The sequence below is a fragment of the Carlito syrichta genome, unplaced genomic scaffold, assembly GCF_000164805.1.
Source record: "Carlito syrichta isolate Samal-C Ts95f unplaced genomic scaffold, Tarsius_syrichta-2.0.1 Scaffold308139, whole genome shotgun sequence".
Taxonomy (NCBI): Eukaryota; Metazoa; Chordata; class Mammalia; order Primates; family Tarsiidae; genus Carlito; species Carlito syrichta.
Window position 1 is genome coordinate 126,680 of NW_007252235.1, and position 21,826 is coordinate 148,505.

At 38.2% G+C, this 21,826-nt stretch overlaps 1 protein-coding gene across 1 annotated transcript in view; it reads left to right on the top strand.

Annotated features, from left to right (window-relative positions):
• Positions 1-17,504, top strand: part of MEGF10 (multiple EGF like domains 10) — a 128,885-nt gene extending 111,381 nt beyond the window's left edge. Inside the window, exons 18-24 of the mRNA XM_008065041.2 lie at positions 1,222-1,350; positions 4,026-4,262; positions 5,831-5,958; positions 7,851-7,974; positions 14,045-14,089; positions 14,862-15,068; positions 16,978-17,504. Of these exons, the coding sequence (XP_008063232.1) occupies positions 1,222-1,350; positions 4,026-4,262; positions 5,831-5,958; positions 7,851-7,974; positions 14,045-14,089; positions 14,862-15,068; positions 16,978-17,162 (1,055 nt within the window). The 3' untranslated portion in view covers positions 17,163-17,504. The remainder of the gene's footprint in view (positions 1-1,221; positions 1,351-4,025; positions 4,263-5,830; positions 5,959-7,850; positions 7,975-14,044; positions 14,090-14,861; positions 15,069-16,977) is intronic.
• The last annotated feature ends 4,322 nt before the right edge of the window (positions 17,505-21,826 follow it).

A 21,826-nucleotide genomic window follows, 5' to 3' on the forward strand; every position in this document is an offset into this window, starting at 1 on the left:
CTCACCAAGTTGCCCAGGCGGGTCTCGAACCTGCGGGCTCAGGCAATTCACTCACCTCAACCTCCCAAAGCATGGGATTACAGGCTGAGCCACCAAGCCCGGCAGCCCTAGGATATCTTTGTGTATCTTCTTTTTAGAAAATGCAACAAAAGTGACATCCAGGAATCAGCTCAAAAAAGAGACAGCCCAATTTTAGTTTTGCATTACTGTTTCATTTAATCATGAAACAGATACTGAGGAACACAGTTGCATGCACACCCCTACCTGTGTATAGAAATACTGTGTATGTGTATAAATGTCTAAACACATGCAGAGAAACCAGAATCGGCTCCAAACTGACTTTTACTTGAATGCCAGACGACTGGTTAAGGTCTTATTAAATAAAAACCTCTTAATTGCTTCCGTGATTACTCTGAACATCAAATTAAAATGTCCCTATTTTTGGAGACTTCCCCCAACGCTTATTTGTAAACAAACCCTGTGTTTGATGGAGAACTCTAATAATAATAGCACACTGCCCCCTGCTGCTCACTTTATGAAGAACATCAATTTTTGTCAAGGGGATTTTTAGATTTAACATGTCTATGCTATTCTATGAAATTCATGCCATGCTTTTATTAAGACCACATCATAAGAATCCCACTATTTTAGTCTCTGATACTTTACCCTGCAAATCCAAAATTTGGACCATTCCATGGCAAACGAATCTCTTACCTACAAAATTAACAAAACTTGCCATCTCCCCCTTCTCCTACTCTCAGCAAATCTAAGCAAGAACATGTCTTTAAGAGGATCCCTGAGCCCACAGTAAAATATACCTCTTCTCAAGGAAGCATCTCTGGTGTATACTTTTCAGTCTAGGCCCCGACCAGCCCACATGAGGGTTTGGCCTAGAGGAGTCACCTGAAATTGCCCTGAGTGATTATCTTCATCTGTTCCCTGGAGGTTCCACAGACACCTCATATACACAGCAGGGAGGTGAGTGTATAGCAGCTGAAAGTGTCAGAAGCTATAATGTTGAGCTGCTCTGTCGGCGCTGTGTAGCCTAGACTGGGTCCTACCATGAATGTCCAAATGTGGGACACCCTGGGCAGACTTGTACTGATCCCTAAAAGAGCCCTAAAAGAGCTCCCTACAGGTATGTGGTAGGGGTACGTGGAAAAAGACAGCCCTGCTCTGACTCCCCAGACTGGGAAGCTGCATTTGACTTTCCTCCTCTAGAGTGCCCTGCAGGAACGTACGGCTATGGCTGTCGCCAGATATGTGACTGTCTGAATAACTCCACCTGCGACCACATCACCGGGACCTGTTACTGCAGCCCAGGATGGAAGGGTGCGCGATGTGATCAAGGTAAAGACACTCACAAATATATAGCTACTACCTCTTGTTATGTAACCACCATGTAGCAGTCAGTGGTACTTGGCTTATGTTACCTTCCCTTATGTTATCTGGCATAATCCTTATCACAACTCTACATGGTATAACTGGCTACTTATTTAGTTGCCGTTTGGATACCTTAATGTTGTTGTCCTGCAGACAAAGAAACTAAAACTTAGAGAGGTTGAGTAAATTTCTCAAGGTCACATAGTTAATATACAGATTGTGTCAAAGCTTTTATGCCAGGTTTCTCTTATTCCAAAGCTTGTAAATTTTCTACTGAGCCTATTATTTTTTCAGCTTTATTGAGGTATAATGAACATACAAAAAACACACTTATTTAAAGTATACACTTCGATGAAATCATAAATATGTATACACCTATGAAACCATCACCACAATAAGTAATTAGCCATCATCATGTACATTTCCTCATGCCCCTCGCTGCTTCCACCACCCCTTAGGCCCTAGGCAATCACTCAGCTACTTTCTGTCACTATAGATTAGTTTGCATGTTGTAGAGTTTGATACAAATGGAATTATACTGTACTCTTCTTTTTGGTCTGGTTTTGTTTAATCAGTGTAATTATTTTGAAATTGAACCATGCTGTTATGTATATCAACAGTTCAGTTCCTTTCCTTGCTGACTAGTATTCCATTGTATGGATAATCTATAATTTGTTTGCCCATTCATGTCATAATGGATATTTGGGTTGTTTCCAGTTTTGGTGTATTACAAATAAAGTTGCTATGAACAGTGATGAACCAAGTCTCTGTATGGACACGTGCTTTCATTTCTCTTGGGTAGATATCTAGGACTAGAATGATTGGGTCATATGATGGACATACGTTTTTTAAAAAATGTGCTCCCATGGTTTTTAATTTTAGGATATATATCATAATCACCCGGGAGTAGTTGTCATATACGTAGACCCATTTAGGCGATTCTGGTTTTGGGGTGGATGGGACCTTTGAGAAAGAGCTTTGGATGGTTCTGAAGCATGCCCTCCAGGGGACCTCAGCTCCTGCCATGTGTGGTACTCTCTGGTAGGCAACAAGCAAATGGGCTGTAAAAGACTTTAAAAATGTGTACAGTGTTAGAGTCACCTTAAACTGCAGACCATATATTTACAACATTTAATTTCTTTCATAAATAACTTTTACATGCTTATGATATACATTTGACTGTCATAACAATAGAATGTTCTATTTCATGGTCATACCATTATTACAAATACATTGTAATCTCACTACATTGGCCTTGGTGGTCTATATTTCAGGGCAGACTGTTTATAAGAAGGTTTAAGTAGTTAGAATCATAAAATCATAGATACATGATTTGAGCTGGAAGCAGCTAGATGAAGGCCAGTTTTCTCATTTCCAGATAATAAAACTGCAGCCTAAAAGTTTGAGGAAAGTTCAGAATATCTGGGACAATTTTTTTAGATGTCAGGTTTTTAAATTCTCAACTGTGCCTTTAGCATTTTCACTTAATGGACCACAAAAACTATGTAATGTTGAATTCTGAGTTTAATGAGTAAGGTTTTAGGGTGAGGTTATCAGGTATTATCAGGACAAATCTTTCTGTCATGGAAAATAACTTTGCACAGGACAGTATCTTCTGGGGGAAAAGACCCATTGTAATTAGCCTAAGGCAAATCCTGTTCTTTTTCTTTTCTTTTCTTTTCTTTTTTTTGAGTTGAAGTCTCACTCTTGTCACCCAGGCTGGAGTACAGTGGCTCACTCATGGCCACCACAGCCTCCACCTGCTGAACTTAGGTAATCCTTCCACCTCAGCCTTCCAAATAGCTGGAACTGCAGACGCACACCACCACATCCGGCTAGTTTTTTTTTTGTGATTTATTGTAGAGACAAGGTCTCACCAAGTTGCCCAGGCTGGTCTCGAACCCATGGGCTCAGATAATCCTCTCGCCTTGGCCTCCCGAAGTGCTGGGATTACAGGCTGAGCCACCACGTCTTGCCAGATCCTGTTCTTGGAGTAGGTTTATAATGGAGTTATGCTTGGAAATAAAATTACTCTTAGAAATGCTAAGGATAGACATATGGTTAAGTTAGACAGTTGAAGCATTTAGGATTTAGCTCTGTATAAGCTCAATATTGAATAATAAGTAAAGCAAAATAAAAAATTAGATAAATTACTACCCCAAATTAATTGCCAGTCTCAGCATTTAATCTGAAGTGTATAAGAAGCTCTCAAATCCTACTGTTGAATCTCTTTGGATTGAGAAAGTTCTGTTTTTTGTTTTTGTTTGTTTTAAGAGACAGGGTCTTGCTGTGTTTCCCAGGCTGGTCTCAAACTCCTATCCTCAATCAATCCTCCTACCTTAGCCTCCTGAGTAGCTAAGACTGTAGTTACCATTGGTAGCGGGGATTATAGGTACATATCACCACACCCAGATTCTGCCTCCTTTTGAGTCTTAGAGTACACTTCCTCTGGGTACAGATAAGCTGACAACATCTGAAAATAAGGAATGTTTGTTTTTGCTTCCTGCTCTGTTTCCAAATTAACATTTTATGAACTAAAAACATCCAGGCACTAATACAGAAGGTTGTTTTTGTAAATAGAGATCAAACATTTATCCAGCACACTGCCATCCTTTCTCAAGTCTCTCTTCTCCTTTTTCTAGCTGGTGTTATAATTGTTGGAAACCTGAACAGCTTAAGCCGAACCAGCACCGCTCTTCCTGCTGATTCCTATCAGATCGGGGCCATTGCAGGCATCATCATTCTTGTTCTAGTTGTTCTCTTTCTACTGGCATTGTTCATTATTTATAGACACAAACAGAAAGGAAAGGAATCGAGCATGCCAGCAGTTACCTACACCCCTGCTATGAGGGTCATCAATGCAGATTATACCATTTCAGGTAAGACTGGAGGCATGAGAGGTATTTTACTCCTTGAAAATTTGAGTTTCAACCAGGTTCTTCAAAACTGGTGTTTGGATGTGCTGTCCATTTTCTCCTGCCAATTATCCTTGAGATAATTGTATGTTTGGAAAAGATTAAATTGTTAGAGATGTGTCTTATATTTCAACAATAGTAAAATCATCACTCTGTTGTTTTCTATGAGGGTTTAAAAATTGGGTTCATTGTGTGATTATGTTTTAGATTTAGGGAATTTCAACAACAAAAAAAGTTTTGCATCCAATCTTATATTTTTGTCATCTGTAGAGAAGGGGAAGGGAGGAAAAGAGGATCATAAGTTTACCAAGGACATGGAGCAGATCAGGGAAGTGGACCAGGTTCCTGTCTTTGGCCTTGGGTACTTTCTATGGTGCTTTTTAGCTTTCCCCTACACCCACATGAATCACTAACTGAAGAGAACCAAGTTCTATAAGAAACACCTTTTTGGTATTAGCAAAACCAAATCAGTCCTTTAAAAAAGCTCGCTTGGATCTTTCTTTCTGTCACAAGTCCTCATAAAAGGAAAACATTTATAAGTGACATGCTCAATCAGCAGGATAAGTAACCACTTACAGGGAGGAATTTGAAAGGCTAAAATCTTTATTATTTGGGGGGCAATGACTAAAGAATTTCGGGTTGGTTATATGTTTAAAAATATAATGATTCTGGGAGAATAAGAAAGGTAGCTGATTTACATAATGTATTTTTGTGCAGAATTATTGTGTCAAGCACTCAAGTGTTTTTTAAAAAAAGAAGAGTTGCAGAAGTAGCTTCAAATGATGCTTCCCAGCTTGTACGAACTCCAAAGCAAAGAGCACTTGTCTTTGCCTACTGTGAACAAAAGTTTTCTGAAAAAGAATTTGGAGAAAAGAGCCTTTCTTCCAGTGAATGGTTTGCAAACCAGGAAGAGGCTGCCTACTGTAAAAAAGCAAGATGTGTTTCAGAGAACAAAGAGAAGGCTTGGGTTTTATAGCAAAAGCTTCTGCCCAGGTTCCCAATCAGGTCTATTTATGCAAATGAAGTATTGAAACGCAGTTCTGATTGGTTGATGCAGCTACATTCTGAGTAAATACAGTTGAGCCCTGATTGGTTGATACCACTGAGCCTTGATTGGCCACAGGTAGGTGAGATCTGAGCCGTAGGTTCAAGTGAGCTCTGGAAGACCCAAAGATTTAAAAAGTGCAAGTTTTCTAGAAAACTCAGAGTACATGTGTGACTCCCTTAGTCAGCAAATGGCCTCTTGACTCTGTTTTAAATTTAAGCCCAGTTAACCACTCAGGATCCATCTTGAAGGACTGACTCTTTCAGGTTAACATTTGTTTACAGTACTTCTGTATTTTTCCAAGGAGATAGGTATAAAGGTGGAGGCCTATTACTTCTAGAAACTTTGCTAAGTGGGTTGGGCAAAAGAGTATTCTATCCAGATTGAAGAAGTCCAGATATTTGTTCTGTTATTTTTATTTCTTTTTTTTCCACACAGATTCAGGGAAGCCTACTGCCTTAATCATTTCCTTCTCATCTTCTTGCAGAAACTCTTCCTCACAGCAATGGTGGAAATGGTAACAGCCATTACTTCACCAATCCCAGTTACCACACACTTACCCAGTGCGCCACATCCCCTCACGTCAACAACAGGGACAGGATGACCATCGCAAAGGTGAGAGGAAACGGCTCAAGTCTTTGAAGGGGGGCTGGGGAAAGAGGATGGGAACATGCATTTGTTGAGGGCTATTGTTTGCCAGATGCTGATGTACTTTACATATGGGGGGGGCCCAAAGAAACTCCAAAATATATTTATAAAAAATTATGTATTTATTCTTATATATTTAAACTTCAATCACCTTCAAAGTTCTCTCTGATGCAATATACCTATTGAGACCCCTTTTCCACTGCTCAAAACAGTTTTTGAACTCATCAGTTTTGGTGCGTTTTAGTGTTTCTGCCGTTTTGTGTTTCACCCCTTCTACATTGGCAAAATGCTTTTCTTGGAAGACTTTTTTCATCCCAGGAAACAAAAAAAACATCACTGGGCACGAGATTGGGTGAATAAGGAAGGTGGAGCACAGGGGTTATGTTGTTTATGTTCAAAAACTGCTGAATGCTCAGCGCAGTGTGGGCAGGTGCACTCGTAAATCACCCATGGTGAAATGGGCAAATTCGTTGAAAGTATCTTCAAAAAATAAAATCACTGAAGCCAAACACAGCCTCTCACAACAACACTAGCTAATACATTGATGCCATTATGTTCCTAGAACACTTACCCAGTGGGGGAAGCTTGTACTACAAGGGATTCGTCCTCCAAAAAATAATTCTGAGTTTTTGGGTCTCCTCTTGTATATTTTCTATCCTCTAAGCAATTCTCCGGGTGTGTCTTAGAATCTGAAGCTCACTGACAAAAACCTGAGTAATGGAGAGTTTAAGTCACTCCCAAACATAACTGCCATTAGTGAATGAGGCAGCTGCTGTGTGAGCCAAGAACGCTACAATCTGTAATGTTTCCATTACTCCTCCTTGGGAAAATGTTTCTAATTTTACATGAGGTTTTAAAATAATGTCTCATAATGATATTAACAAAAACATTAAAGACCTATAGCAGAGTCAACCCTGGGCAAAATCACTAGGTTTGTCTCTTCAAGCACCTTTCCTGGCTACCTGTACTTTAGTAACAACAACAATAGTAGATTCTTATTTGGGTTGAACCACATGAAATTGTTATTTTTGTAGGTCAAACTACCTAATACTGCATGCCAAGTATTTCTAATCACTTTACAGATGTAAACCTGTTATCTTCATACCTACAAATTGAGTGATTATTATCCCCATTTTACAAATGAGGAAACCGAGGCACAGGGAAGTTGGAGTCTAAGAGCTGTGTAGAACCCGGAGAGACTTCTCTAGTAGCACCCAACTCACCCCTAGTCTTCCCCACAATGCTCTGAAATCCCAGACGTGTTTCCCTTCCAATCATACTCGAATTATATTTCCAATCTTCATTGTCTAATTCCAGCTCTCTATTAGAAAAAAATCAAGCAAGTTAAATTAATCCAGTTGTAAATTAATGAAGCTAGATTTTAATTATAGTGGCTCATGATTAAATAGCATTTCACATTCTCCAGAGACTTTCACATTCATCATTCCATTTGTAGCTCATAGAAATTCAGGGAAGGAGGCAAAGCAGATAATCTTAGCCTCATGTTTATGCCTTGGAAGACTACTAAATGTCACCTGTAACAGTTTTTGATGGGAGGGCTTAGACCAAAAATCCTTTTTTTTTTTTTAATTCGAAGTTCCATGTATGTGAACCCAAATACGGTCTGATTGGCACCGGATGACAGAATGAAGAGCCTGAGGTCATGGAGGGAGTAGCTGGGGCTGAGGGACATGGACTCCTGCTGCCCTTCAAGTTCCACTTCAGCCTCTTGACTCAGCTTCCTTTAAGGACTGGTCCTCGATATGTTTCTTGGACTTGCTTTTCCCCGAATGGGTAACACTATGCTATTCTGAGTTATATTGTTTTTAAAATTCTTTTGTTGCTTACATTTTTCACAGTCAAAAAACAATCAGCTATTTGTGAATCTTAAAAATGTGAACCCTGGGAAGAGAGGCCCCGTGGGGGACTGCACTGGGACACTGCCGGCAGACTGGAAACATGGTGGCTACCTCAACGAGCTTGGTGAGTTCACCCAACATATGTCTCCAACAACATCTTTATCTTGTGGTCACCTGAAATAGTCACAGATCTCTGTGCCAAAGCGATCTATTGCAAACACCCATCAAAAAACACAATAGGCTGGGAGTGGTGGCTCACACCTGTAATCCCAACACTTTGAGAGGTCAAGGTGGAAGGATCACTTGAAGCCAGAAGTTGGAGACCAGCCTGGACAACATGGTGAACCCTGTCTCTACAACTTAAGATTTAAAAAGAAAATCCCACACTAACAGAATTATATCTAACACAAATATAGAGCTTACTGCTGTCCTAAAGGCTTTATCTATTCAACTAACATTTATTGAGTTCCTGCTATGTGCCAGGAGTTGATCAAAAGAGATCGGGATCTCTGCCTGCTTGTAGCTTACATTCTAGCTGTACACATCTTAATTTAATTTTCACAAATACTCTGATAGGTGGGTACTATTATTATCTTCACCTCCATGTCACAGTTGAAAAACTGGTCATAAAGAAGTTAAGAAATTTGTACAAGGCCTCATAGTTTATTAGATATTAGAGTTGGTATTTGAACCCTGTCAATTTAGCACTAGGATGTATAGTTCTCTTTATTCTTTTTTAGTATAGGGTATTTATACCTGAAAACCTCTTCCCCTTTCAAGTGAGGAAACAGATACCAACAAAAATATAGTAGATCAGTGGTTCTTAAACTTTTTGGAATCAGGACAATCAGAAAGAGGTTTCCATTCTTAAAATTTTTTAATTTATTGAGGACTCAAAGAGGTTGTGTTGATATGGGCTATATCTATTGATATTTACCATATTGCAAATTAAAACTGAGAAAAATTTTTAAATATTTATTTATTGAGTCAGAGTCTCACTCTGTTGCCTAGGCTGGAGTGCAGTGGCACACTCACGGCTAACACAGCCTCGAACTGCTGGGTTCAAGCAATCCTCTCCCCTCAGCCTTCCAAGTAGCTGGAACTACAGACATGCACCACCACACCCAGCTAATTTTTTGATTTACTGTAGAGATGCAGTCGCACCAAGTTGCCTAGGCTGGTCGCAAACCCCTGGACTCAGATAATCCTCTCACCTCTGTCTCCCAAAGTTCTGGGATTACAGGTGTGAGCCACCATGCCCAGCCTAAAATATTTATCAAGCATTTGAATGCCCTGACCCATGGATTGGTACATATAAGAGTACCCGCTCCCTTGTTAAAATAGTTCCCGGCTCCTCCAAGGCAGTGAATCTGGCAGAGATGACTGGTCTCATTCCCTTATTTACTATCTACCCCCTGCTGCTCCTCCTCTTTTTAACACCTTGGGGAAGACTAGCCATTACACAGCTAGGACCAAGATGGGCTTTTAATAAGGCTTTGCTATAGTTTGGAGATGGTCAAGGGAATTTGGCAGAGTAACATGTGCTGAGCTCCCTGATAAGGTTGTGCTCAGAGGCCTCAGGCCTTGCCCCATCTTCATGGGGTCTCTTTACAAAGTCCAGGAATCTCCAAGACCACCCTCATTGCTGACATCAGCTGCAAGTTCTAGGGTCAGCACATCCAGCCTTAGAATAAAAAATTTGCTAAAAAGATTCACAGAACTCATTGAACAGTTATACTCATGGTTACGGTTTATTACAGCAAAGGATACAGATTAAAAGCAGTCAAGGGAAGAGACACATGGGGCAGAGATCAGGAACATTCAAAGTATGATGCTTCCAGTTGTCCTTTCTCCCTGGAGTCCTGGGCAGTGCTAACTTTTCCTGGTAACGTTGTATGACCACATGCACAGAATATTACCAACCAGAGAAGCTCACCTCAGTCTTTTTTTTTTTTTAAATGCTTTAAGTACTTTTGCTTTTTATTTTTAATTATAGTTTCATTTTTATTATAGAGATGTGGGGTACTAGTGAGGATTAACTACATAAGTGGGCTGCATGCAAGTGAAGTTTGGGTTTCTAATTGGCCCTCACTTCTTCCCCTGGTAATGGAACAGGTACCCTCTGTGTTGTCACATGCCCCCCCATCCTCTTTCTTCCCTCCCTCCCCGACCAGTGCCCAGTGACTGCCGATCCTAACTTTGTGCTAATGTGACTAGTGTTCAGGGCCCACTTATGAGTAAGAACATGCAGTATTCAGTTCTTTGCTTCTGTGATAGTTCACTTAGTATGATGGTCTGCAACTCCATCCAAGTTCCTGTGAAATCCATGATTTTGTTCTTCTTTATGGCTGCATAATACTCCATTGTGTATAGGTACCACATTTTCTTTATCCAGTCCACTTTCAATGGGCAGCAGGGTTGGCTCCATGTTTTTGCTAGTGTGAACAGTGTGGCAGTAAACATGTGTATGCAGGTGACTTTTTGGTAGTGCAATTTATGTTCCTCTGGGTATATTCCCAGGAAAGGGATTGCTGGATCTGATGGAAGATCAATTTTTAGTTCTTTTAGGAATTGCTGCACTGCTTTCCATTGAGGTTGAACTAGCTTGCATTCCCACCAATAGTACAGAAGCATTTCCTTTTCTCTGCACCCATGCCAGAATCTGTTTTTTTTTGTTTTTTTTGTTTTTTGACTTATTAATGATACCCATCCTTACTGAAGTTAGGTGGTATCTCATTATAGTTTTGATTTGCATTTCTGTGATGATTAGTGAGGTTGAGTCTGTTGGCTGCTTGCATGTCTTTTGAGAAGTGTCTGTTCATGTCCTTTGCCCACTTTTTAATGGGGTTGTTTGTTTTTTCCTTTTGCTTTGTTTGAGTTTAATGTAGACCTGGATGTTAGGTCTTAGATGCATAATTTGCAGATCTTTTTTCCCCATTCTGTGGGTTGCCTCTTTACTCTCTTGATGGTTTCTTTTGCTGTGCAAAAGCTTTTCAGTTTGATGATGTCCCACTGGTCAATCTTAGCTTTTATGGCATTCACTTTTGGGGTCTTGGTTCAGAATTCATTGCCTACTCTGATGGGCATAAGGGTGTTTCCTATGTTTTTTTCTAGGATTCTTATAGTTTGAGGTTTTACATTTAAGTCTTTGATCCATTTAGAGTTGATTTTTGTATACAGTGATAGGTATGGGTCCAGTTTCATTCTTCTGTATGCAGTCAGCCAGTTTTCCCAGCACCATTTGCTAAATATGGTCTCCTTTCCTCAATAATTGTTATTGGTGGCTTTGTCGAAGATGAGTTGGTTAAAAGACTGTATTTTGCCGGGCTCGGTGGCTCAGCCTGTAATCCTGCGCCTTTGGGAGGCTGAGGTGAGTGGATTGCCTGAGCCTGTGGGTTCGAGACCTGCCTGGACTGTGAGACCTCATCTCTACAATAAATCAAAAAATCAGCCGGGCGTGGTAGCGCATGCCTGTAATTCCGGCTACTTGGAAGGCTGAGGCGGAAGGATCGCCGGAGCCCAGTAGGTCAAGGCTGCGGTGGCCGGGAGCGGCCACTGCACTCCCAGTCTGGGTGACAGAGTGAGACTCCAACTCAAAAAAAAAAAAAAAAGACTGTATTTTTACTTTCAAAAATCTCTGTCCTGTTCCATTGGTCTATGTGCCTATTCCTGTACCAATACCATACCGTCTTGGTTACTGTAACCTTATAATCAAATTTAAAGTCTGGAAGTGTCATATTTCTTGCTTTGCTCCTTTTTCTGAGGATTGTTTTGACTATTCATGCTCTTTTTTTTTATATGAATTTCTGTATTGTCATTTCCAGGTCTGTGAAAAATATTGTTGATAATTTAATGGGTATTGCATTGAATCTGTAGATTGCCTTGGGTAGCATAGACAGCTTGACAATATTGATTCTTCCAATCCATGAGCATGGGATGTTTTTCCATTTGTTTGTGTCATCCTTGATTTCTTTGAACAGCATTTGTAATTCTTGATGTAAAGGACTTTCACTTCTCTGATTAGGTGGACGCCAAGCTATTTCATTTTTTTGTGTGTGGCTATTGTTAATAGGACTATGCTTTATATTTGGTTCTCTGCCTGCCTATTGCTGTTGTGTAGAAATGCAACTGTCTTTTGTGTTGATTTTGTAACCTGAGACTTTACTAAAGTCATTTATCAATGCAAGGTTTTTGACAGACTCCCCAGGGTTTTCTAGGGATAGAATCATATCGTCTGCAAAGAGGGATAGCTTAGCTTCCTTTTTTCCTATTTGGATACCTCTGATTTCCTTATTTTGCCTGATTGTTCTGGCTAGGACTTTCCAGCACCATGTTAAATAGGAGTCACCTCAGTCTTTGTATCCAGAATTTTTTTTATAAGCTTGGGTCTTATATACATATTTGACTGTCCATGCAGTTGACCATTAGTTTCTGCTCCTCCAGAGGTGGAGTTGATACCACATGGCCCAAACTTCCACCACAAATCACTTTGTTACGCTAACTAGTGTCACCCTAAGCTCCCAGATAAACAAAAACACTTCTATGGAATAGGACATCTAAGGACTTAGAGATCATGCTCCAGGACCTGAGGGCAAAGGCCAGACCTCTCTTTGGTAAGGTTAATATTTTACTACTCACTTGTTTACCCTGCCTCCTCATACCCCTGCACCTTTTCCAGTAGCTGAGCACTTAGCTATAGACTCTTCACAACCCAGATCTGAGACAGCGTGACTGAGAGGAAAATATTCCCATTTCTTGTCCCACAATGATTGATATTTGATGTATCATCTCCCTCCGGGAGATCCTCTCTTTCTCCACAACAGTGTGGCCTTACTCAGTGGCCCCCATATGACATCAATAGAATTCAAGTTTAACATTACTCTAAGAGATGTATGCACAGTAGCAGGGCTATTATCTTCTTAACATTCTCAAATACATGGAATGTTCATCACAAGTCATTCCTTCACTCTCTGCTTTTAACCTAAGTGCATAACATTCTTTTAAAAGATAATTGAAAATGCCTTGGAATACTTTTAGACAGACCAAAGCTGAGGGTAGTATGACACATTTAAGTGTTACAGTTAGTGAAACACTATTCATTTGTGTAGTGCTTCAAAGTTTACAAAGCCTTTTCATATGTTCTATTTCATTTAATGATACAACAATCTGATAAGGTGGGAAGGCAAGTTTTGTTTTTCCCATTTTAGAGATGAGAAAATTAGCACTCAGAGAGTTGAATATCTTGCCCCAAAGTCATACAACTAATAAGTGATGAAATCTAGGTCCTTTGTCTTTTACTCTGTTGTTTCCTCTTTGTCACAACATAGCTCCAATAGATGCTTGGGATTCTCCTGCAGTATTAACAATGCAAGTTAGCATTTATGCATCAGGTGGCATAAAATGGGCTAGGTAATAATGTTCTCTTATATTCTTGGATCTATGGTTAAATGCTTATATTTTATGTGACACTTATAACCTGATTGATTTCCATACGTGGTTGTATGTTCTCACTTGTCTACATACTTTATTTTTCCCAGTGTGAGGAGGAATAGCCCTCTTCTGTTTCCCCCCCAAGACATAAAAGCCAGCCATTTTAAGATAAGAAAAGCCTTTTTTTGCCTTTCTAGGTTCTTACACAGTTATGCCCCATACCTGGAAAACTCAAATTGTTAAAAATAGAAGCTGAATAATGATGAGCAAGAGCTAGTATTGCTTGTAAAGTGCTTGTCAACAATGCCTGAAGTTTCTAGTCTTTAGAAAACATGCTTATAGTGGATGCAACAATATAACCAAATAGTGGTTATTGGGAAAACAATTTGACAACTATGAGAGCTTTGAAAGGTCTGCACAGAGTTGTGAATTTTCAGTTCTAGTCTTGACTGTGCTTTCTTTCTGTGCACTCTTGAATCAAGTATACTAATTGATCTCTATGCCTCAGTCTCTACCCTGTTCTGTCAGCTTGCTTTTCCCAAAGTCACTGTAAATGAACAGATGAATGATCAAGGGTACATATGTATTTAATTCTAAGCACTGGGTACACCCAGCATAACTGATCCTGGCATAAAGGTTTGAAAAGCAGCAGCCTTGGTTATTTGTTGCAGTGGGGAGATCTTCTTCCATGACCTTGGAATATTATATGGATATTCTCTTTCTTTCAGTTCTCACTGGGTGTTTCTCTCTTCCTTTTTCCACAGGTGCTTTTGGACTTGACAGAAGCTATATGGGAAAATCCTTAAAAGGTAGATAGAAATTGGAGAAAGAAACACATATGTCAGAATGACAATTTAAAAAATTATCTCCAAGACCGAGTATTTTTTAAGCTAGCTAGAGTGACAGTGTAGAAAAAAATGTAGACTTGTTACTGTGGTAAACTACTAAATCAAACACACAAACATGGTTGACTGACATGAAGAGAGTAACTAGAGGTGGATCTTAATAGAGATTAAGTTTTGGGCAATGCAAGATTCAGTTTGCTGAGGAAGTACTCATATTTCCTTTGAAATAAGTATGGCTTATAAGTAGAGAAAAGTGTAAAAAAGGAACTAGCAAGGAAAATAAGCATGGCTACATGTTGACTGAATGGAATGAGTTTGAGTGATAAGGTGCCCAGTACTGAGGTTTTACAATGAATGCTCACAGCACAAATGCCTTCTTGGTGCTCCTGGGACCTTCAACAACTGGTTTCTTGATTGAAGTCTGGTAAATATTCTATGTGCAATATAGAATATAAATTGATTGGAACAGAATATAAATTTGAATGTGATCATCAAAATGAAATAAGGTCCATGAAACTGACATTGGTACTCACCTTAGAGAGGAACTAAAATTGCTTCATAAATGGATAATTTCATAGAAAATTATCTCCAAAATAAGGTAAAAATGGATAGTATTATTTTTAGTGTATATAATTATGGAAACCTAGATAACAAAGAAAAAGAAGCAACCCATCCAAGTAATTTATCACCAGGAAATGATGTTGCATTAGCTTTTCTCTCCCATTTCTTTTCACAGACCTGGGAAAGAATTCTGAGTATAATTCAAGTAACTGCTCCCTAAGCAGTTCTGAAAACCCATATGCCACTATTAAAGACCCACCTGTACTTATCCCTAAAAGCTCAGAATGTGGCTATGTAGAGATGAAATCACCAGCACGAAGAGATTCGCCATATGCAGAGATCAATAACTCAACTTCAACCAACAAGAACGTCTATGAAGTTGGTGAGTTCTCCTAGTCATAGAAAGAACCTACTGCGTAGCATTTCTTTTTGAAACAATTTTAAAGTCTTTGGGAATACAATAATTTCAATTCATATAAATCTTATTGAAAATAATGATTCATCATTTAGATGCAGCTTGTGTTTACAGTGATCATATTAGTTGTTATCAAATGCAATTTTCAGGGAAAATACCATTTAGAAAACTTAAAGTGAGCTTTCCTTATCTTCCACCTTGTTAGCCATTTTTTATTTTGTAACCATAGTGAATATTTTAGCACACATGTAGAATAACACATGTGTTATATTAGCTAATATATCTAGTTAGCCAAAATAAATGGTTCAAGTGTATAAAATGGGAGGTTCCATTTCCTTATTGTATTCACTATATTATTATAATGCTTTTAGCAGGATTGGAACATTTTACTTTTTTTTTTTTTTTTTTGAGTTGGAGTCTCATTCTGTCACCCAGACCGGAGTGCAGTGGCCGCTCCCGGCCACCGCAGCCTCGACCTGCCGGGCTCCGGCGATCCTTCCACCTCAGCCTTCCGAGTAGCCGGAATTACAGGCACGTGCTACCACGCCCGGCTGATTTTTTGATTTATTGTAGAGATGAGGTCTTGCTGCCCAGGCAGGTCTTGAACCCGCGGGCTCAGGCAATCCACTCACCTCAGCCTCCCAAAGGCGCGGGATTACAGGCTGAGCCACTGAGCCCGGCTGAACATTTTACTTTTAAACTTGTCTGATATATCAGTAATATTCTCATATATGAATCTGATACAAATTAATAATAATCTTATGTTTTATTTAAAATCAGAGTTATTTTTATTGCCCTTTGCAAGTACCAGTTGGGAAATAAAACATGCCACAACCACCATTAGCCAGACAGTAGGACTGTATTTTTTTTTTTTTTTTTGAGTTGGAGTCTCACTCTGTTGCCCAGACCGGAGTGCAGTGGCCACTCCCGGCCACTGCAGCCTTGAACTGCTGGGCTCCGGCAATCCTTCCACTTCAGCCTTCCAAGTAGCTGGAACTACAGGCGCTCGCTACCACACCCGGCTAATTTTTTGATTTATTGTAGAGATGAAGTCTCGCCAAGTTGCCCAGGCGGGTCTCGAACCCACGGGCTCAGGCAATCCACTCACCTCAGCCTCCCAAGGCACGGGATTACAGGCTGAGCCACTGAGCCCGGCTAGGACTGTATATTTTAGTTTTTTTCCTCTCTCTTGCTTTCTGTCTTTATCTCTATATCTCTCTTAGTATTTATGATTTTAACTTCAAAAAGTTCTTTGCTACTTGTAAATGAAGTGGCTAATTTACCACTGATAATTTGTTTTATGCCTGACATGTTATTGAAAAAATATATAAACAATTTATTTTTAAAATATTAAGATGTCTTTTAAAATGGAAGCCAGAGTGAACTAAATTTATTTTTGGAAAGTCAACAGCAATCCTTCTTTGAATTGTCCCACAAACCTGTCATGGTAGGTTGGAAACTCAACTGAGAGCAAGGGTCTTGAGTCCTAAAGTTGTGAACTTGTTGAGTGCTTTCATGACTTGAGTTAACCTTTGAGGATTCTGGTCTTCTTACTTGTAGCATAAGAGATTTGGTCTATATCATTTCCAAGGTGTTTTTCAGACAGTGAGTCATATCTAGGGTTTCTGTACACTCCCTTGATATCTTCATCCCAATCATGTGGTCATCCTTTCTCTCTGAAAACCATCTGTATATGTCAGTTGGTACAATAACCACAGTGTCACCATCTCTATGTAATTATAAAAGAATAACATTAAAAAACCAATATTTCCTTATATTTTTATAAAAGTTCCTTGTATGTATGTGATAGTTACAACAGATGCATTATACTTTTAAAAAAATTGCTGACAAACTAATATGTCCTTGGTTATCACAGAACCTACAGTGAGCATTGTCCAAGGAATATTCAGCAATAATGGGCCTCTTGCCCAGGATCCCTATGACCTCCCAAAGAACAGTCACATCCCTTGTCATTATGACCTGCTGCCAGTCCGAGACAGTTCATCCTCCCCCAAGCAAGAAGACAGTGGCAGCAGCAAGAGCAGCAGCAGCAGTGAATGACACCAAAGGACCGCTTGGTAGCTGCTGGAACAGTTTTCAGAACTGCAGTTTGGTTCTTCTCCATTCTCAAGTTTGCCACCTTAAGTGAATGTTAATCAACCTGGTAGGCAATTGTGGAACATGAACAAAAGCTGAAGCTGACACTCACTGTGGGTGCTTTTTGTACAGGTGACTTGGAAGGAGATAGAGGCGTGATTTCCCATTGTTGTTAGTTTTAGAACTGCACCCATGAAGCATGATATGTTGTAAGATACTGGTTAAAAGCATGAACTTGAAGAACTCCCTCAGAGACACGGGTTGCAGTGGACATTGGTATTGTTGCTTGAAAAATTTAAATTTAAATATTTTCTTTCTTATTTGCAATGTAGAGCTGTACATAGGATTGTATAGTTTACCATAAAATTTGCTTCATAAAAGTGTGAATCACTAAACATGTAGAATAAAAGGGGCTTATTATTGAGTCCTTATTTTTTTTTTCCAGCTGAACTCAGAATTGTAGAGATAATATTAATGCGGGAGGAAACATTCTGTCAGGTGGCATAACTGGATCGATGTTGAATACACTCTAAAAGTGTATAAAAAATTTAAATATGAAAATTTTAGATTTTGTTTAGAACGATAAAGTACACAACTAGAACTATTTTAGAAATAGTAGTATTGCAGAAGTCAATACACAGATGTGCCAGGCAGAGGTGGTTTTCCTCTCTGTTTGACTATAGGCCCACTTTAGATCTATGACATTATTTTGATCACTGTCCCCATCATACATATTTACCACTTGAGATTCATAACATATCAGCAATTATTTCGTAAATGTAGAAATGAAATAATTTTATTTTTGACAGACTGAATTGAATGAGTGTGTAATGATTGCTCAAGGTTGTAAATTTTAAGTGTAAGAAGATGCTTAAGTTTGTAAACCATTAGTAATACATGCTATAATATAGAACTAGCAGATGTTTTGGTTAATTTTTCCCTAAAAGTGGCCGAAATATTTTTGTGCGTATTTGAGAAAAGGGCACTTTCCTTTTGTTAATTGTTGACTTAGAGAAACTATGCTTAAGCTGGTCTTTTGCATTGCTAATATGACATGTACCCCGTTTTTCATTAATTTGTGTTTCCATTTTTAAGTTGCATATTCTATGTTTTGTAGTGTTTGGATTGTTAATGAAAAAACTATTATATTATATGTTCATTGTTTCTTGTATTATTGGCACTCATCTTTTGCCTGATAAAAAAATGTATTTTTCTTTTCTTCTTTTGGAGGGAGGAGATGAAAATATATCATTTGGATTTATTAAAATGGGTCATTACTAAAATAGTATAGCAACCATAGGAGACTGGCTTATTGTTGAAACAGAAGATTTTTCATATTGCAAAATAGAGTTTCTTTGGATCTGTTGTTTTCCCAAGTTTTGGTTAAACCAGGGAGATGGGGAGCAGGAAGGAAACATTGTTACTGAGAGTATTACAGATTCATCTTACTAAAGACTGGCATTATAGTGATCCTAGAATGACTGGGTCATTCAAACTAGGACACTGTCAGGGCACCTGGAACATTATTCATCATTATCCTATAATGAACTTAAATCTAGACCATTCTAGGCAAACCAGAGTGGAAACTCATCCCCTGGATACTTATTTTCCAGTAACATTTTTCACCCTCGGGTTATTGTCTCATGAGAATGCTGATATGATGCAAAAATAAATAAATAAATAAAAAGTCCATTTCTTCTTTCATCCACTTGAGAAAGCAGAGAGGCTGAAAGGTTGTGCATGGAAGCAACTTCATAAGAGAAACAGTGGTCTTCAATCCTTAATAGACATGAAATCCTCTAGGGCATTCTGTTTTAATGAGTCAGTAGCATACATAGACTTTGTTCCTGCCAGTTATCAAGTTGGGATATCCAGTTATTTCATGTGTGATGGTGTGATGGTGTTTGGTCAGGTTGATAATACAACAAACACACTTAAAACACTCACTCCTTTGATAGATGTTTCTTTTAAAGACCGCCAAAATCAATTCAAGGAAACAAGGAATTGCCTGGAACACACCTTAGAAACAGTTGATTTATTCTAGTAGTTAACCACTAACTGACCCTTGATTAGGGGTCAGCCATGTAATTGAGACACATGTGGGACAGTAGTCACCAGGAGTCCTTTTTGGTAAGAAAAAATATGACATTTTCCTCCTTTTAAGGATCATCTTTTCAGAGCTCCGTGGTAAGTGTAACTTTTTCCATTATTTCCCAGAGATGGGGAAAACAAAAAACAAAAAAACCCACCTGTTCTTTGCTTATCCCTGTGTTTTTTTTTTTTTAAAATGAAAGCTTCATGTACAGAAGCAACAACCACCTCAGGCAACATACATGGATTTCAAAAGACCACTACCATTTGTTTCTGTACATTTTTTCTGACAAATAAATTGTCCAGGCTAGCTGATGTCAGGTAATTCTTATCAGATTTTACTCAGGATTTTCAAACATCAAAATACACACAACAGTTTGAATATTGTAAAATTTCATGTTACATTTGGAGAGGTCTGGTTGAGAAGGCAAAACTTTCTAGGTATTTTTATAAAAATTTGGGTAAAGAGAGAAATACTTTGGTTAGAATTAGAATTAAAGAGGACAAAGCCATGGCAGATATTTCCCCTGAAATTAGTCTTTCTGAGCTTTTCCAGATATATCAAAATTTTATGATGATGCCATTCTTCAAAGTGAATCTATTCTCATCATTTCTGAATCTATGTTAATTTTAGACCCTAAAACCAATTTCTCCCCTATATCATGTAATGGTCAAAGCAGTGAAAGAATTTGGAGATACCTAGCAAAAGCCATTTATATAGAATTATTAGCCAAACTTATTATTTCCTTAGAAGTTGATGTATTAGAAAATTTATAAGTTATTTGTGTTTATATATAAATACATAAAAACTTACCCAAATGATAACTCATGTTTGCTTTAACAAGGAGAACATGCTTTTTTAACTGCAGTTGGACTGTTACAAGAGAATATGTTATTTGTGGTTAATTATATGATGATAAGAAAATGTTATAATTATTGACGGTGTTTGACATTAATTGCTTTACCAGGATATAGTAGTAATGTTAATAGAGTTTAATGTGTTAAGCATTAATTTTATGGAATTTATTACATACACCAATTTTAGGAAAACCAAACATAGACTTTTAGAATAGAACAGTTATAACAGGCCTCAACCAAATCCATTAGCTCAGTGACTGTGTGTTGTAAGAATTGCAGACAACCTAATGAAAATGTGGTTATCTTGATCCTAGAAAGCCACAATAGTTGTCAATTACTGAGATTTTAAATAGTAAATATTGCAAAAGTTGAGCAAGAGCATCACAATATTTATAATTCATGTCACTATTAGAAGTTTGTTTTATATTTAAAATATGTCAAAATCATTAAAAAATTAACTTTTAAGGTTATGTTTCTTTAATAACAAATTTTCTATTTCTGGGCAACATGTCTTTGTTATTCACACTGCGCATTTAAGAGATATTTTGGTCTTAAAGACTTTACAGCATGGAAGTATACATAGATATGTATATGTGAATCACCTGGTATGAATGGTTGCTTGTCTTTTAATTAAAGAGGTACAGAAAACTGCCCTTTTAGAGTCCTGTTACTATTGTGTCTTAACACTGGGTCTGTTTATTCTAGTTCAGCATTTAGTCTAGGGTTCATTTTGATATGATTGAATTGCATATATATTTTTAAAAGGAAAAACATCAAAATACATTAGGAGTTACTTGGTTGTAGCAAACAAAATATGCTTTCAGTGCTGGACTATCTCTATTTTCCAAAGATGATAAACTTTCATCAGTATTAGCCTATATTGTCATTTATATCACCAAATGAATTTATAGATTAATGCAATAAACTTTCTAATAAAAAACTCTAAAGTAGTGTTTCTTTCTGATATTGTTTTCATGTGTGGCCCTATAACACTTTACATATATACATTTAAAATGTATAATATTTTATTATATTTAATTGCATGTGTATACATATTCCCTTCAGACTACTTGTTCTGGATGAAGAGAGGCAACATTTAATTCATCTTTGGATCCCCAGAACTCAGGATAGTGGCTGAGAGTCAGGTCTTCTGTAAGTAGCTTTAGGTATCTTATGTGGATGTGCTTTCTAAATCTCAGTGTCTGTTAATGCTTTCATTTATAACTAAGACATTTTTGAAGCCTCCAAATTATAGCACTGTGTTCTAGAGATCAAACATGGATAAAACATTGTTTTTTTCTTTCAAGAGCTGTTTATTTACTGGCAGCTGCCTGCTAAGCACAGTTGGGGATGCAGAGATGTGTAAGACGAGCTATTTTCAAGTCGCTCATTATTTAGTTGGGGAGATACAGAATCTCACTAGCTATGTGACTTTTGTAAGTTACTTAACCCTTTAGGGGTTTGGCTTCCATACTGTAATATAGTGTAAATAATAGTACCTATTTTATCAGGATTTGTGAAGAGTGAATAAGTTTGTATATATAAAACACTTCAGTGCCTGGCACATAGTAGACACCTAGTAAATGATAGCTAACATTACCATTATGAAAAAATAGGTAATAATGTAAACCAGTCTACAATAACCAGATGAATGATGGGGCTAATCTATCAGAAGTGAC